At 39.1% G+C, this 17,567-nt stretch overlaps 1 protein-coding gene across 6 annotated transcripts; it reads left to right on the forward strand.

The window, feature by feature from the left end:
* Positions 1 to 13,075, forward strand: LOC131237759 (PH, RCC1 and FYVE domains-containing protein 1-like). 6 transcript variants are annotated; one of them, XM_058235721.1, is made up of 9 exons: positions 1 to 283; positions 2,157 to 2,243; positions 3,502 to 3,591; positions 3,702 to 3,788; positions 3,905 to 4,033; positions 4,178 to 6,253; positions 6,659 to 6,805; positions 8,331 to 8,758; positions 12,478 to 13,075. In XM_058235721.1, exons 1-9 carry the CDS (start codon positions 251 to 253, stop codon positions 12,635 to 12,637), a joined length of 3,237 nt encoding a protein of 1,078 aa, XP_058091704.1. In that variant the 5' UTR covers positions 1 to 250; the 3' UTR covers positions 12,638 to 13,075. The 6 variants fall into 6 exon arrangements, with proteins under 6 accessions (XP_058091704.1, XP_058091698.1, XP_058091699.1 ...); XM_058235715.1 differs by having other exon boundaries at positions 3,905 to 4,006; XM_058235716.1 differs by having other exon boundaries at positions 1 to 274; positions 3,905 to 4,006.
* Positions 13,076 to 17,567: the final 4,492 nt, after the last annotated feature.

The raw sequence follows: 17,567 nt of genomic DNA on the forward strand, positions 1-17,567 counted from the left end.
ATTTGAGCGTTTTTGGATATAAGAAAAAAGACTCGTCATTTCTCCAATCGATCCGATCCGTTGAATTTCTCCGACAAAATCATCAGTGCTGATTTGGGAAGATTCTTTTCGGAATTCGATCATTCAGAGATCTCTTGAGCTCTCAAAGGAAGATCTCTGATTTCTTTTCTTTTCTTTCTCTGTCGTCCGATCTTTTATTTTCGAAGATTGATTGGAATTTGATGAAGAAGACTGGGGAACCGAAGATGGAATGGCAGATCATTCCGAGCGTGAGGTCGAGCAAGTTAGTTCTTCGCTTTCTAACCTTTTTCTCCTTTTCTTCCTTGTTTTTGTCCAATCGTAATTCATTCGAATTGCATTTGTTTATTCATGTTGGAATATAAGTTTTCTCAACGGATGGATCTGTTGTTCACATGCTTATGTTGTGTTCGATGATTGGATTGCGTTTAATTGCAATGATCCAATTCAATATTGAAGAAATGACGAAAGTAGGGTGGGACGGCTTTAATCCGTAATGACAATTGAACCCAGATTCCAATTCGATGCGTTTCAGGTTGGGCCTGAAAGGATCTTGATTTTGATTTGTGGGCTAGCCCCGCTTTTGTCTTTTCTGCCCTCATTCTATTGAATTATTGTTATTCAATTCGATTGAGCATCCAAATGGAGCCTTTGGATTGCGAACAACAGTTAATAGAGAGGAAAGAACAAAAATGAATGAGCTTCCATTGATTGGTAGTACTGTTCCTTGTGGGCCCACATTGAAAGTAATGTAGTTAAAATATGGAGCCTAGACTCTTGATATGTATTCCAAGGAAGGAAATTCAATTTGGTTATTCACTTTATTGGTATCATTAGACCAATGATTGCAATTCGTGTCGAGGGTGCATTGGTTCGGAACAATGTTTTAAATAGCGGATTGCTTGTAACGTAGCGTTCACCCCTCTAAAGTATGAGGCGTGAGCTACATAGTGTGTAACATAAGCTACACACTACTTTTAAGTTTTTAATCAAGGTTGCGCTTGGTTGTATCAATTTCATGATATTCTGTACTAAATTAGACCAATTAATAATGAAATTTAACAAAATTTCAGGATATTTGGTGCAACCAAACACAACCTGAAGTAATAGAACAAGCGATGATTAAATATAAAGGTAAAGAAAGAGCAAAAAATAATAATTTTGATTTAATGTACTACTTATATTATTTTACTAAAAGCATTGAAATGGTTAACTAATTTTTATTGAAAATAGAAAAAATGTAACAAATAATTAAAATTGTTAATTGATTTTAATGGTATAGTGAAAAATAACTTGTAATGTGAGCTATGTAGTATGTAGCATATGCGAATTAATCATGGAGCGTATGCTACACGCAACTTAAGCCATTTTCACGAGCTACGCTGTGTAGTGTTAAGGCTAAGCTACACTACATAGTGTTTAGGCTAAGCTACACTACATAGTGTTTAGGCTAAGCTACGCTACATAGCGTAAGCTATACACTACATAGCGTAGTGATTTAAAACACTGGTTTGGAATTGCATATGAAATCGTGAGGTGGTGAATTTTCTTGTATTTGTTATGCATGGATTGTTTCCTTTGGAACGGCAATTGGTACCATGGAGAAGCAGCCATAAACTGGAGAGTCTTGACTGTCCTTTGGAAAGCCCTTGATGGAGGTCTGGTTGAATTTTATCAAACATGATCTGAAAAAAATTGATTGGCTTTTTGTGGCTGTTCATATATTCTGAGGTGCATTATGTATATTTATTTTTTTTTACACATAATGATATGCATTTAAAGTTGTTCATTATTGACTCAAGTTCCACCTTTTCTGGTGCATCTGAACAATCTATTCATGAAAAATGGAAATGATTGAATCACTTTTGAAGTTGAAAGTAGTCCTTTTTTGCATTTTGATGTGCCATATGCACTGAATTGATTGACAGTTGTTGATCAAGATTGACTTTCTCTTTCATTGCTGATATATATGTCAAAAGAAAATGAAAATTTCATACTGCTAGCATGCAAGTAATTTTTAGCTTTCTAGTGTGTGTGTGTGTGTGTGTATTTGCATACTTTAACTAGCAGGGTTTTTCTCTCATGATTTCTGGATGCTTTTGTTTTGCTTAAAATATTTTCATTTGTCTCTTTTGAAGGGACTCATTGCTTTGAAGAAGGGTACTCAGTTAATCAAGTATAGTCGAAAAGGGAAGCCTAGGTTTTGTCCGTTCAGAATTTCTCTTGTGAGTACCTTCCCTTTTTTCCCCTTCAATTAAGAGATTTAAGTTATTTTGCAGTCTGTAATAGTTTTCAGTTTCTGGCCTATTTTGCTGAGACATGGATGCAAGGCATCATGTCCACAATACGTAGACTCTGACATGATTGACTTGGAATAAAGAGGAGAATGGAATGCGGACAGACATACATGTGTGCTGATGCATATATAATGCTACTACTACCGTTGTTGTTGTTGTTATTTTGAAGATAGGTATTGAGTTACTTTCATCATTTTCTGTTTCTTTTTTCTTTGTTTTCCCCTCCTGCTTCCTTTTCTTCCATGTTCCATTTCCACAATAGTCAAGATATTTTCTAGTCATATGCATGGACTTGGTGCCTGAAGATTGGCATTCTGAGTTACTTATAAAAAAAACAACATTCAATTGTTTGGATACATCTAAGAGATTTTTATTTGAGTAATGCTAATTCCAGACACCACATCTTCAAAAATGAAATATAAATGCACCACATGTGTCAAGGTGACACATGGGTGTGTGTTTTAGGACATTGGCAGGGTGGTTCCCACATGGAATGTTCCTCAGCCCAAAAATCTGACAGATCAATTTATCAGGTGGGAAATACATGTAGAATGAAATGGACATTTAGAAAAATGATAACCGATGGTAATGTGTCACTCACCTGATGAGTGGACTACCCTAGTTTTAGGATTGGACACATGCACCGGGGGACCATCTGATGGACATCCCAGATCCTGCACACGTGTCATGTTGGTGCATTACTTTCTGATTCAAGAAGATGAGGCATCTTGATTGAGCATTCCTGTATATTTAATTGCTTAATCAACAAGGTAGATACATTTATTCTTTCTCAACTCATTGCTCTATGGTAATGTTTCCTTTAACGACATGCATCAGGCTTTGATGAATCTTCTATTTTAGACAGTATTTCTCTCATGCATACAAATTATTTTTCGTTTATGTTTGTTCGATATTCCATTTGTATGTGGCGGTTGCATCAAATACAGACATTTGATTGATGTCCGATATTTCAAGTTATATCCCAACTAAAACTAGCAGTAAACACCAACTTTCAGTGTATATGATTGAAAATTCTCTGCTAAACTTATGCATAATTTTGCTAAGCATAAATGCTTCAAGGCATTTGAATTCTCTTCTAGATATCTGGTCAGTATGTGTGTGCATGCTCTGGCGTTGTTGTAGCATGGCTTAACCAGTTCTTTTTAATGTACTATTATATTCACAGGATGAAACGACACTGATTTGGTATTCGCACGGAGGGGAAAGGACTTTGAAGTTGTCTTCGGTCTCACGTATTATCCCGGGACAGAGAACTGTGAGATTAACCTTGCTGCAGGCCTCATGATTTTTTATTTTTTTTAATGATTGTAAATGATTTCACCTGGCTTTTTATATGGTGCTCTATTGGCTTATCCTACTCTGCAGGCTGTTTTTAAGAGATATTTATGCCCTGAAAAGGACTATTTGTCATTTTCTCTTCTCTATAATAATGGTGAACGATCTCTTGATCTGGTAAGTGAAATTATAAGCATTTATCCTTTTCATATTCTAATATGAAAGTGAACATTGACTAGTTGATGATAAGTTCTAAATTATGATAATTCCCTTCTATTATCTGTACTCACTAGATTTGCAAAGACAAAGCTGAGGCAGAGGTCTGGATTGCAAGTCTTAAGGCATTGATTTCTACTGGCCGACATAGATGTTCTAAGACTCATGGTCATTTTGACGTGAGCTACCTAACTTACGAACCATTTGTTACAGAATCTCTTATTCGTTTATCCAGTTATCTTTTCTTTTTAAAATTTTTTATGCATAACAATTTCATCATCTGATAAAAGTCCCTATGTTTTTTGTTATTGTAACTATAGCTCTTTTTTTTTTTCTTATCTTCCCTCCAGGATGGCAGGAACTTCATTCAAGATGGTCATCCTTCCAGCGTAAAAGTAGAGGTTCCTTTAAGTATAGCTCGTAGTCCTAACGCGAATTCCTTCGTTGATTGTTTTTCTCGGGAACCTACTCTGAATTTGGTGAGTTCAGATGTGGGGTCGGACCGTGCAAATATGCAACCAAGAGCAAGTAACGCAGGAGATGGCCGTCTTAGTGTTTCAAGTGCTGCCCCTAGCTATTCTAGTCAAGGATCTGGACCTGATGACTGTGAATCTTTAGGTGATGTTTATGTCTGGGGAGAGGTTTGGTGTGATGCGAGTTTAGCTGATGGAATTGGAAATCCTATCTGTTCAAAAACTGATGTGCTACTTCCTAAGCCCTTAGAATCAAACGTGGTTTTGGATGTTCATCAGATTGCTTGCGGTGTTAGGCATGCTGCTCTAGTGACAAGGCAAGGTGAGGTATTTACTTGGGGTGATGAGTCTGGAGGACGTCTTGGCCATGGAATAGAAACGGATCGTGTCCGACCCCAACTTGTGGAGACTTTGGCAGTCAGTAACATGGACTATGTTGCATGTGGTGAGTATCACACATGTGCTGTATCGGTGGCCGGTGACCTATTTTCTTGGGGAGATGGTACCTATAATGCTGGACTTCTCGGTCATGGAACCAGTGTCAGCCACTGGATACCTAAAAGATTATGTGGTCCTTTAGAAGGATTTCAAGTGCTGTCTGTTGCATGTGGTACATGGCATTCGGCCTTAGCAACTTCGAACGGAAAATTGTTTACATTCGGCGATGGGACGTTTGGTGTTTTGGGCCATGGTGATCGAGAAAGCTGTTGGTACCCGAGAGAAGTTCAATCCTTGAGCGGACTAAAGACCATTAAGGTTGCCTGTGGAGTATGGCATACAGCCGCAATTGTAGAGGTTATAGGACAGAACGGCGGAAACATTGGATCTAGAAAATTGTTCACATGGGGTGATGGTGATAAAAACCGTTTGGGTCATGGGGACAAGAAAGCACAGTTGGTTCCCACTTGCGTCTCGTCACTTATTGACTACAACTTCCACCAGCTGGCCTGTGGACATAGTATTACTGTTGCCCTCACTACATCAGGGCATGTTTTTACAATTGGAAGTAACATTTATGGCCAGCTGGGCAATCCAAATTCTGATGGTAAGGTACCTTGCTTAGTACAAGATAGATTGATGGGTGAATTGGTCGACGAAATCTCCTGTGGTGCATGCCACGTTGCCGCCCTAACATCAAGAAACGAAGTATTCACATGGGGGCATGGTGCCAATGGAAGACTGGGACATGGGGACATCGAAGATCGGAAAACGCCTACACTTGTTGAAGCTTTAAAAGACAGGCACGTTAAAAGCATATCTTGCGGCTCGAATTTCACTGCTATTATATGCATTCACAAGTGGGTTTCTGGCGCAGACCAATCACTCTGCTCAGGGTGTCGTCAGGCATTTGGATTTACTCGGAAAAGGCACAATTGCTATAATTGTGGACTTGTTCACTGCCATGCTTGCAGTTCCAGAAAGGTTCTTAAAGCTGCATTGGCTCCTACTCCGGGCAAACCACACCGTGTATGTGATGCTTGCTTTGCAAAGCTTAAAGCATCGGAAGTTGGTGCTTCATCGGCTGTCAATAGCAAGATTGTAGCCCCCCGCCGCTATATTGACACCAGGGAGAGGTTGGAAAGGGGAGAAATAAGGTTGTCGAGGATTTTGTTATCTCCTAACACAGAACCTGTACAGTATCTTGAAGTGAAATCGATCAAGCAGGGGCCTAAAACTGACTCGCTTTCCCTATTACGAGTGCCCCAAGTTCCATCGCTGTTACAGCTAAAAGATATTGCTTTTCCAAGTTCCTTGAGTGTACTTCAAAATGCTTTGAAACCAATCGTTACATCAGTGACGCAACCAGCAGTCAGTTCGAGTTCTGCATCACCTTACTCTAGGAGGCCAAGCCCTCCTCACTCTGTAACTCCTGTATATTCTAAAAGCATCATTGACAGCCTCAAGAAGACAAACGAACTTCTAAACCAAGAGGTCCTGAAGTTGCATGCCCAAGTAAGTAACGAATTCCTTTCCACCCACAACTTCGCTGATACGTTTCAATGTTCCTGGAAGTACAGGCATGCAGGATCCTTTTCTGCCTGCATTAATATCTGATGCGTTCTTGGCAGGATCTAAAACACACTGTGATATTGATTTGGTGTGGAAAAAAGGTGGAAAAACCATTTCCCGCATAATGCTATTTGGTTTTCTGTGCTGCCACAAATGCTTGGTTGAACAGATAACCATTTGTCTTGCCAAAATTTTCATTTGGTGATCCGTTTGGGTACATCCAAAAGCATCCTTTACTTTCCCAGATGTCTTCCAATTGATTCATGGGGAAATGATATGTGAGCACAATTATTAAATTACTTTGTGGTAGTAATTTAGTTTCTTCTTGATGTACTGAGTGTCTTCTAGGTTAAAAATCTGAGACACAAGTGTGAATTTCAAGATGTCGAGCTGCAGAAAGTGGAAAAGAAAGCTAAAGTAGCTGCTTCATTTGTGGCTGAGGAGTCGTCTAGGCATTCTGTTGTGAAAGAAATTCTCAAGTCTCTAGCGGGCCAGGTATTTTACTCAGCCTTTGCAAGTCATTGAAGTTACAGTCATTACATCATTGAAGTTACAGTCATTACCAAATTATCTATTTTGAATATATAATATGCATTTTCTAAGTTATGGTAAATACATGCATACACATTGATATACATGTGTGCACGTGTGTGAGTGTGCATGGGTGTGTCTATGTGTGTGCGTGTGTGTGTGTGTAGGGGAGGGCACAACTAGTGAGACATTCTTATTCCACTAGTGATTCATGACACAAAGTGCAGAAAACAGGAACTTGCCTGGTGCAGTTCTCATTTCCTGAGCTGCCCCAAAATAAAAGTTGAACCATCCCAATCTATGGGGACATCCAAAGCAGATCAGAATGGTGGTAGCATTATGTATGGCAATGTTGCAACTCCATTGCTTTCCCTGTGTTAGCTATCCGCACCTTGTATTCCAAGTGTTTTCAGATGACCTTTTTATGCTTATCTTTCACTTTGTTTTTGTACGGTGTAATTAATGTTAATGACATTCTGCAATGTCTCATGCATTGAGCATGAATTCAAATCATCATCATCGTCATCATCTGAGCCTTATCCCAATTAATTGGCTACATGAATCCTGTTCCACCATTCTACTCTATCAAGGGCCAAACCTTCAATTAGACCATAGGTCATCAATTCTTTTCCTACTACCTCCATCCACATCCTTTTAGGACTTCCCCTTGTCCTTTTAGAGTGTTCAACTTGTACCAACTCACTCCTAACTGGCTTGGTTCTTGGTCTCTGTTGCACATGACCAAACCATCTTACGTGTACTTTCCTTCTTCTTATTATCTGCTGGTGCTTACTTCTAAGTTCCCTTGAATGCATTCATTTCTAATTCTGTCCTTGTCTTGCCACTCATCCATCTCAACATCCTCATTTCCACTACACTCATCCTATGAAAATATTGTTCTTTAACTGCCCAACATTCTATCCAATAAAGCATAGACGGTCTTATAGCTACCTTATAAAATTTCCCTTTCAGTTTGAGTGGTACATGACAATCGCATAAAACACCAGAGGCACAACTCCATTTATTCCAACCAGCTTGAATTCTATGGGCAACATCCTTTTCAAGCTCTCCACTCCAATGAATTATTGACCCAAGGTGTCAAAAGTTGTCATTTTGGGAGACTTCTCAGTCAACAATCTTAACTAATTCCTCATTTTCACTCCTATTATTACTAAAATTGCATTCCATATACGCTGTTTAGCCTAACTAATTTTAAACCCCTTAGATTCTAAAGCATCTCTCCATAAATATAGCTTTGTGTTTACACCCTGACCCTCCTTTGTCTTGTCAATCAAAACTATGTCATCTGCAAACAACATAGATCTATTCCCGCTGAGCATGCATTCAAATGAATACATTTAAGAGCTTCTGTGGAGCCTAATAGTTCGGTGCAACATTATTCTATGCCTTTATGCTTTGTATTTTTACAAAGGATGCCAACACTTGCTAATTATTCCATTCCGTTGTTACTTTTTTACCTGGTATTCAGCTGGGTGAGATGACAGAGAAAATACCCCCAGAGGTTTATGACATTCACAACTTAAGTGCCACACATACCCAGTTAGAAGATTTACTGAAGAGCAGTGAGAGCCGGACATTGGAAAGCTCTTCCTTGGCAGCTGATTGTTCATTAGATAAATCTCTCTTGATCAATGATAGGACAGATCATTGTAGTGATGGTGGAGGGATTACAGACTTACCACAGAATGCCGATGAAGACAGATCGAGTGTTTCTGATGCCAAGGAGGATATGCCTAACCAGAAGATGGAGAATGACTCGAGATCGCCTAGAGTGTCAACGGTGAGCTGTGGTAATGAAGGAGAAGTTCAAGTGATTGAGCAATTCGAGCCAGGTGTCTATGTAACTCTCATTCAACGTCGAAACGGGACCAGAGCTTTCAAACGAGTCAAATTCAGGTATTCACCTAACCAGGCTGTTTCTTTTTGAAGTTTCATGAATAGATGGCTAACCTAACATCTTGCATTTTCCGATTTTCATCTCTTTCGTGAGAAAATATGTGTTTGTTCATTTGAGCTTTGCTAAGTTCACACGCATGTGCATAAAGCTCATGTACATGCCACACGTGTCAGAATGGTATGATAGGTTTGAGATCCAATCCATCCATGAGAAAGGAACCACTATGTTGATGCCCTAGCCCAAGAATGAGGTTAATCCACCGATCAGGGCCATAGTCACAGTTTGCAACCCATCCACCTGATTCCAATGTTGGGGATCGCATACTGAGTTGACCGGATTTATTATTGGAAAAACATGTAGAAGGTTGAACCAGTGACACGTGGATTAGATCTCACATCTATGTGCCATGCTGGCATGTGTGGGGTGTACATGAGCTTTATTGCACAAGCGTATGCGCTTAGCAAAGCTCTCTTCATTTATGTGCTTTAGTTAATTGGAATTCAACCAAATCTTTAAGGAAATTGTTATCGGCACCTAGTCTGACTACTTAATACATCCATCTTTTCTATTTTTTCGTTATACAATAACACAATTTTGTGCCAATGAAGGTTGTAATTTTAGATCATATTCTTTCCAATGGAAGATGAGAAATGCCAAGGAGATTAAAGAAGCAAACCACCTCACATGTTTAAGAAATCCAGGCCATTCATCATTGGCACTACCCGGTTATCGAGTCAATGAGATCTCTATACCTAAATTGAAAAGAAATTAAAAAAAGAATACTCACAAGAACAATAGAGTAGAGAGGGAGATAACTTTTATTAATACCAACCTTTTCTCTTACAAAGCTTAAAGAAAAAACTACTCTTAAAAAAATATTCAAATCTACCAGCTCCAACACCACTATCCCCTTTTATAGATCCTAAAGGAATCTTTAATTGAAATCTTTACAACTAAGAGAATTAATCACAATTTATTACAAACTAATCCAATCTTTCTTCATATGACAAAAGTCTAATGAAAAGCAAATATGAAAAGCAATCAAATCTCTAAATCTAGCCAAGATCTTCAATCATATCTTTAAATCAACCTCCCATATCTCCCAAAAATAGTAAATTATAATATCCGAATTTGTAAATAATCAGTCTAAAAATCAGCATATGTTGGGCCTACAGTGGGCCTATGTTTTGTTGGGCTATACAGTGGACCTTGATGGGCCTAAGTGGGTTGTCGGCCTAAGTGCGTCATGGGCCTGCATCAAGTCTCCCTGGCTTCGAAAGAACTCATCCTTGAGTTGGAAACCAATATCAACCTTTGGATTACAACAAATCATGTACTTCTTTGGTGGAAGTTGATGATGCTTGGCATGACTTTTGTTGGAGTCCATTGTAAATGATGTGTTTTTTGCCAACACTTTTGTGGGTGCCAACTCGTTTGTTTTAACTTTAAAGTTCTTTGTGGATCCTGAAACATTTGCCCTATTTTTCATGCCATTGTCATCTTTTGCAAAGATGGTTCAATTTGAGTATTGAGACCTACTTGCATGTCTATGACTGTCATTATCATTGGATCCATCGATTCATCCATCGGTGAAGTCAAGTGTAGGTCTAATGTTAATGCATCGATCACTTCATATGTCAACTTTTCATTTGACTACGTGGATTGCTTCATTTTTTCCCCCTAAATTTCTACTTTAATTTTGGGTTCTTTGTCACGTTCCAACAATCAAAGGATTCGATCATTGGTGCCTTCATAAGGTGGGGCAACCTATTGTCGGTTAGGACTTTGGTGCGGACCTTCCCCTATGTGTCCACATGCTCCAACTTCGGTCTTCGAATTCCCTCCACGTTGGAGCTCCTTGATTTTACTAGTGAGATTGCCTACCACATGTGTGAGTTTATCTACCTGTTCTACAAGTGCGCGGATCAATTGAGCTACATGTGCGAACTCTTCCTGTGTCACCTCTTTCGATACCATTAGGAGATGACGTGGAGTTGAAAATTCCCAAAGACAATCCGCTCTGATAACAAAATGGTGCAACCTGGTTATCGAGTCAATGAGATCTCGATAGTGGGTTTGCAAAAAAAATAAAAAAAATAAAAAATCACAAGAACAATGGAGTAGAGAGGGAGAGAACGAGAACTTTTATTAATATCAATCTTTTCTCTTACAAAGCTTAAAGAAAAAACCACACTTAGAAAAAAATTCAAATCTACCAACTCTAACACCACTACCCCTTTTATAGATCTCCTTAACTGAAATCACCACAACTAAGAGAATCAATCACGATTTATTATAAACTAATGTTTTCTTTCTTCATATGGCAAAAAGTCTAATGGAAAGCAATCAAATCTCTAAATCTAACCCATATCTTCCATCATATCTTTAAATCAAAACCCCATATCTCTCAAAAATAGTAAATTATAATCTCCAAATCTGTAAATAATCAGCCCAAAAATCAGCACATGTTGGGCCTACGGTGGGTTATGGGTCTTTGTTTTGTTGGGCCATACAGTGGGCCTAGGTGCATCGTGGGCATGCATCAATCAGGTAGGAGGCCACCATGAACATGCCCTGGCTGAAAGAATCAGTCGGCTTCACTCAGGTGCACGGGACTAGGGCTATCAACAAGTCAGGTGTGGGTTGAGTCCTATGATACTCATACCAAGTCTTGTCGGGTCGGGTACTCATTAGGTCTTTTGATCTAGATTTCATGTTGGGTTCTAGACAAAGAAGAGCATTTACATGTTGGGCCCATCCGATGGATGGATTAGATGGGACACATATGCCACTCTAACACATGCATGGTGCTTAAATAGTCCCTCTTACGTGTGTGGCTTGTGAAACCCCATTTGTTTTGCTAGAATAATCCATATCCATGTCCATATCTATATTATCTCTCCACACACACAAAAGAAGCATAATTTTACCATTACAACTAATTGGATCTGATCGAAACACGATCCAACTGGGTCCAAAAGGTGAGATCCAAACCCGACCTGATTTCTTAATGGGACCTAGATCCCATTAAAATCAGGTCAGGTCCATCAGGTACCCATGGTTCCAATTACCCATTGACAGCTCTACGTGAGATGCCCAGAAAATATGACCAACAGTCTAATATTCAACGTACAAGTATGGCTTGCCCCACCTGATGAGTAGCTAGGATCGTGTGCCTCATTGCCACGTGTACGGTGAACTGCCTCTTCAATCCCTCTTTGTGAATTGCCTCGACATTTTTGAAGGTGAAATTGTAAATTCACCAAGATCATACTCTCTACAAGACATTAAAGACGGGAATTATTTGATACTCTGGCTGCGTATCACACTTGATATGCAGGCACTTAGACGTGGTATATGTGACATATATTAACTCAAATTAAACTGACTAAACTCTGGAATCCACTGTCGCTAAAGTTTAAATAGAAAGGCCAGCTTGGTTGAACAATCCTAACCTCAGATTCATGGATGCTTGTTTTTTAAGTGCGACCATTGGATTTATTTCATTTTAACCAACCAATAAATGTCCATCAATCTAATAGCTGGACAACCAAATAAAAGTAATTTTTGGTTCATGATGCATCTAAAATGATATGTATACATTTGGGGCAGTTTAGTTTGAATTACTTAGGCACTACCTATGCAATTTCACAATAGTTTCCAACCGCACGTGTTCTCACGGCTACTGTGTTTGATCTGTTTCCAATGCATTTTGCAGCAAGAGAAAGTTTGCAGAGAAGAAGGCAGAAGACTGGTGGAAGGAAAACAAAGAGAGGGTGTATAAGAAGTACAATTACAGGGGGGCAGACACTGGTGAGACTGGATCATCAATGACTGTGGGGCCCACCGAGGAAGATGATGCTGCTGCGGCACCTTAGCTTCCTAAACTGGATTATAAAATCACCAGCAGAGCGAATTTTGACACAGGCATTAACAGTCTTGATTTGTGCGACAGTTTTAGCGGGCCCACAATTTTGCCATTTGCATGAATGCCGAAAGTGTAGATTTAAGAAGCAGCTTTGTCTAATTTTTGGAAGGATGGTGTGGATGGCATCCTTTGTAACCAATAAAGAGAACCTGAATTTTATAGTGAGAGGGAGAGGTGGAGTGCCGAACAAAATCATTTGATCATTGATGTATTTTTTCATTCTTTTATTTGTTTTGTACCAGTCTTTTCTTCTTCTTCTTAATTGAAATGTGCTTTGTTACTGTTATGTACTGGACACTAGATGGTCTTTTCCAGCACAACTTCTACGCATTGTAAAGCTATTCTCTTGACCTTGAATTCTTTGTAACTGAGAAAAGTCATTGAATCACTACTACAAGTACCAATCTGCAAGATCCAAATCTGTGAGATGCAGGTCGATCGTCAGGTGGACCATATAGATAGTGTGGGACTTAAATCAGGCTTGTCTGCTCATCTGATGGTCCACAGAAATGTGTTCAATCTGGATTTTGTGTTGTACTTTGAAGGATCCTATATACAGAGTACTTTGCCTTTATTTTATTTGAAGGATTTAGATTTTCAACTGGGATTTTTTTTTTTCTTTTTTTGCATGAACTATACACGGTGGGCCGCAATATTAACAGTCTGGATCACTGGAAAAGGGCCCCACTTAAACAAACTGAAAGCTGATTGTTGTAAAATCTCTCTTACAATATTTTAAAGACAGGTCCTGGCAAAAATCAGGTAGAATTCGAAGTGTCTTTTTTTTTTTTTTTTGGTAGAACTAGAAACGAGTTATGTGCAGTTTTCTAGCAGTCATTCTCAAGCATGCTAACTTGGTTTGAGATCCAGACCACTCATCAAATGGGCCCCCCAGTGTAGATTCTTCAGGTTAAAAGCCAGTTGGTTCTGCTCATCTGGTGGGCCACACGTGCAGGTTGATGAGAAAATCAATCTTGTTTTTGGGTCAATGTAACTGTCTCGTGGCCCATTCGAGAAGCTTGGATTCCTCACACGTGTGAAAAGTTGGCTTGTTTGAGGATGCCCTTGGCAGCTTTCATTTGAACATGCAGATCATCGTCATAGAAGCTTCCCGTTTAGAATATTAGATTCTCTAAGGGTGTGTTTGGGCGTCCACATGAATTGAATTGCAAACATGCATTCACAAGAAGACAATAGAAATTTGATGGCCTTTGATGTCCTCAAATTGCCATTGCATATTCTTTCATGTCCTACTTGAAAAGTGACTGAATTGCAATTGGGTTTTTATTCAAAGAGGGATCCCTCCTGTGAAGGTATGGGACATGGGCAGACAGTCCACGTATAAAAAATACTGTCCGTTCATCAGGTAGTCCGCACTGTAAACATGGGTGGACTTTTTTTTACTGTCCATTTTTCTCATACAACTTTGGCTCACCTGAACAGTGGACCAACGTTTTCCTTAATCCATGACATGTTCCAGTGTACCCTACCTGATGAATGGCCCGGTTCTCAGACATATGTTCCACATCCTCGCATGAAGAGCCCACATTGAATTTTAATTTGGTGGTTTGGACTTACAAGGGACACTTCGATACTCTAGCAGAGTGTGATGGATGATACGCATGTGTGTAGAAATGGCATACGTGGCATTGAAGTAATTCAAATTGGGGTCCCTGCTTAGATGTTTCGTGAATCAAATATGAAGATTATTTGATTATCTGACAATGGGATAGGTGGATTTTTTTGGACAGTTAAAAGTAAAAAATATGCAATATTCCTAGTTCAAAAAACAAGTGTATGTAAATAAGAGAATAGGATTGTTCAACGAATCTGATTTTGGAACTGTGACTAGCGACAATGGATTCAATAATTAAGCTGGTTTAATTTGAATTAATGTATGCCACCTTTACAATTTCAGAATGCCTGCATATAAAGTGTAATACCTTGCCAGAGTATCAAATAACTCCCTGAATGATAATTGCAATTCAATAGATATTCCATCCAAACGCACCCCACAGATTGAGTACCTCTACCAGTTTCATTCACCACTTATAAAGTCTATCTAACATATCAACCGCTCATCACCACTGTATACGTAGCACAGGATGATCCATGCAGCCCACTATCAGTAGGCCATAGTAAAGGACCGTCACAACTGCTCATGTGTGTGCTGGAGATTGAGCGTGGCAAATTTCCAACCCTCTCGAGGGATGACTTACGTTTTCCCTTTCCTTTGACGCTCGAGCAGAGTGGGATAGATGATTTTCAGGCATTCATAAATTACTAAGAAATTGCATATGCTGCATGCCATCAATTCAAATTAAACTGTCCAAAATATGGGTCCTTTCTCTTGCTCCGGTGGTAGACTCTCAGGAGTTTCAACACCCGGTCAAGGGTTCGAGTTATCCAAAGGTGTTGAAATCACCACCTGGTCAAGGGGTATCCATAGGTGATAAATTGAGAGTATTCACTATGGTTATTTCAAACATATGCATCATGTGTATAAAGGATGAGGAAACCGTGTACCATCTCTTAGTGCATTGCCCTTTATTAAATGTGATTTAGTCTGATATGTTGAGTCACCTCCAGGTGATGTGGGTTGCTCCAGATTCGGTTGGCCATCTTTTAGTGGGTTGGGGTTAACCTAGGGAAAGTTAAATCCAGGCAATGTAAAAAGGGCAATCCTTGCTATTTGGAGGACGGTTTGGGAAGAAAGAAATGTGAAATGCTTCAACAAATTAAGCAAGCCGGTTGAAAATATTTTCCTCTATGCAAGGAAATTGGTTATTGAATATGCTTCTTATGTTCTATATTTGAAGGATTGTAACATGACTTTCGTTGGGTAGTTTTTGGACAGCCTCATGAAAGTCCTTTATATTTGTATCCATTTCTTTTGCTTTTCAAATAAAATATAGTCATCTTATATTTTATTTTATTTATTTATTTATTTTTTAAGATAGAGTCTATGATTTCTTATCTAATATGATTTTTTATTTTTTATTTTATTTTATTTTTGGGATTTGTACTTAATTGTACTATCCTACATAATATAGTTGGTTTACTTTTGAGTTAATGTATGCCATATGCACATTCATTTAGAGTTTGCGGGTATCAAAAATCATGCCATGTCAAAAATCAACTGCTTGTTTTACCCCACGTTGTATAACGGTCATGATTGTTATCTATATGTATCAACTTTTCCAACCATACCACATCCTAATGAATAAGGAAAACCTTAATTATGAGTGACTGACCATATATTAGTCACCCATAATTTCCATACACATGGCAGAAACGTTAAAGGATATGTGATATACATCTGGTGGGTCCTGCTATAGACGGGCCCTTGGTCCAAATTACCCAAGTAGACAATCTGAACAGTGCTATACTGTACTTTTTCCTACTTAATGTGGACCATGGATGATTTTGTGTTTCTAATAGATCATTTGAAGGGTTCTCAATGGATGGTCAGGATCACCACCACCTCGTGACTTTTTTATTGTGGCCCATCAGCAGTGGCCCTGCTAAAAGGACGGTCCAAATACCTGACCATGTAACCAAAACAAGTTCACCTGAATACAAAGCCATGAAAACTCGTGAAATATTGCCCGGTTCAGAGCTGAATAGGCCATGTGTGTGTGAGTCGACTCAAACGAGCCACTTGTCCACCTAGATAACCTGACTGAGCCAACAAACTACAAAGCTCACACTCTCTTAAGGAATCTAGTAATTGGCAAAACTCCATTTCTAACTCTGAATTTCTGAAGAAATTTGTATAACTGCTTTAATGTTTATATACTACAACATGCCATGTGATGCATCATCCAACCTGGCTCTACTATGAGGATCATCTTACGTAAAAATCAACCCTATCCACTCATCATGTGGACCACACTTGTATTTTGTTCTGTGGCCCACCTGATAAGTGGATGGGGCTGAATTTCGCACAAGATGATCCTTATGGTGGGGCCAATCTATTGGACTAGGTGGACGTTGGCCACATGATTGGTTGAAAGTCATTTGCTGGGTGGACAACAGCTTATGGTCTAACCAGTTAGACCATAAATGACTTCCAACAAATGACTTCTAACCAGCTCATGGTCCACCCAACAAATGACTTCCAACCTATCATACACTTGCAACATCCACCCTTCCGATAAGTTGGCCGCTTTGTGCAGAAATCAGCCCCACATGCATGGAGCCGAATATGTGTTAGTCGGGTAACACCCTTACCCATGGGGTTCACTTTGATGAATGTGTTGTATAGTTATGTCGCCCATCTGATTTTTCAGATCATTTAAGATCTAAATCTTAGGTGAACTAGATCACAAGAAATAATAGTAAATACGGATTATTATTATTATTTTTTTATAGGCCATAAATTTTTTAGCTTTAAGCTTAGCTTTGCATTTTCCCTTCATCTAAGTCTTTTTCACCATATAAACTGGTTGCATGGCAAATGGTGCGCCTTCAATCACAATTATTTCCTGTGGTGTGATCCAACTAAGATTTGGATCTACTTAGTGCATGTTTGGGATCACATCCTAAAATGAGCTGAGCTTAAAAAATAGATAGAGAGCATGAATATACAACACATCATCAAGCTGGGCCCCATGGCGAGTAACACATAATCGGCATCCCCATACACTCATCAAGTGAACCACACCATGGAAAACAAAGATCTAGCCGTTGAGAAGTGTATTGGCCCCACCACTTCAGCTTTGGATGTGCTTCAACTGATCTGAAAATTTAGACGGCATAGATACACATAAAGAAATACATACATAATAAACTGAAAACACAAAGGTTTTAGCTTTTACCCAACATTGGCCCCTCACGAATGTTTCAACGTTGTACGTTTAATCCTCACCCTCACTTCA

Source organism: Magnolia sinica, chromosome 2, assembly GCF_029962835.1.
Source record: "Magnolia sinica isolate HGM2019 chromosome 2, MsV1, whole genome shotgun sequence".
Taxonomy (NCBI): Eukaryota; Viridiplantae; Streptophyta; class Magnoliopsida; order Magnoliales; family Magnoliaceae; genus Magnolia; species Magnolia sinica.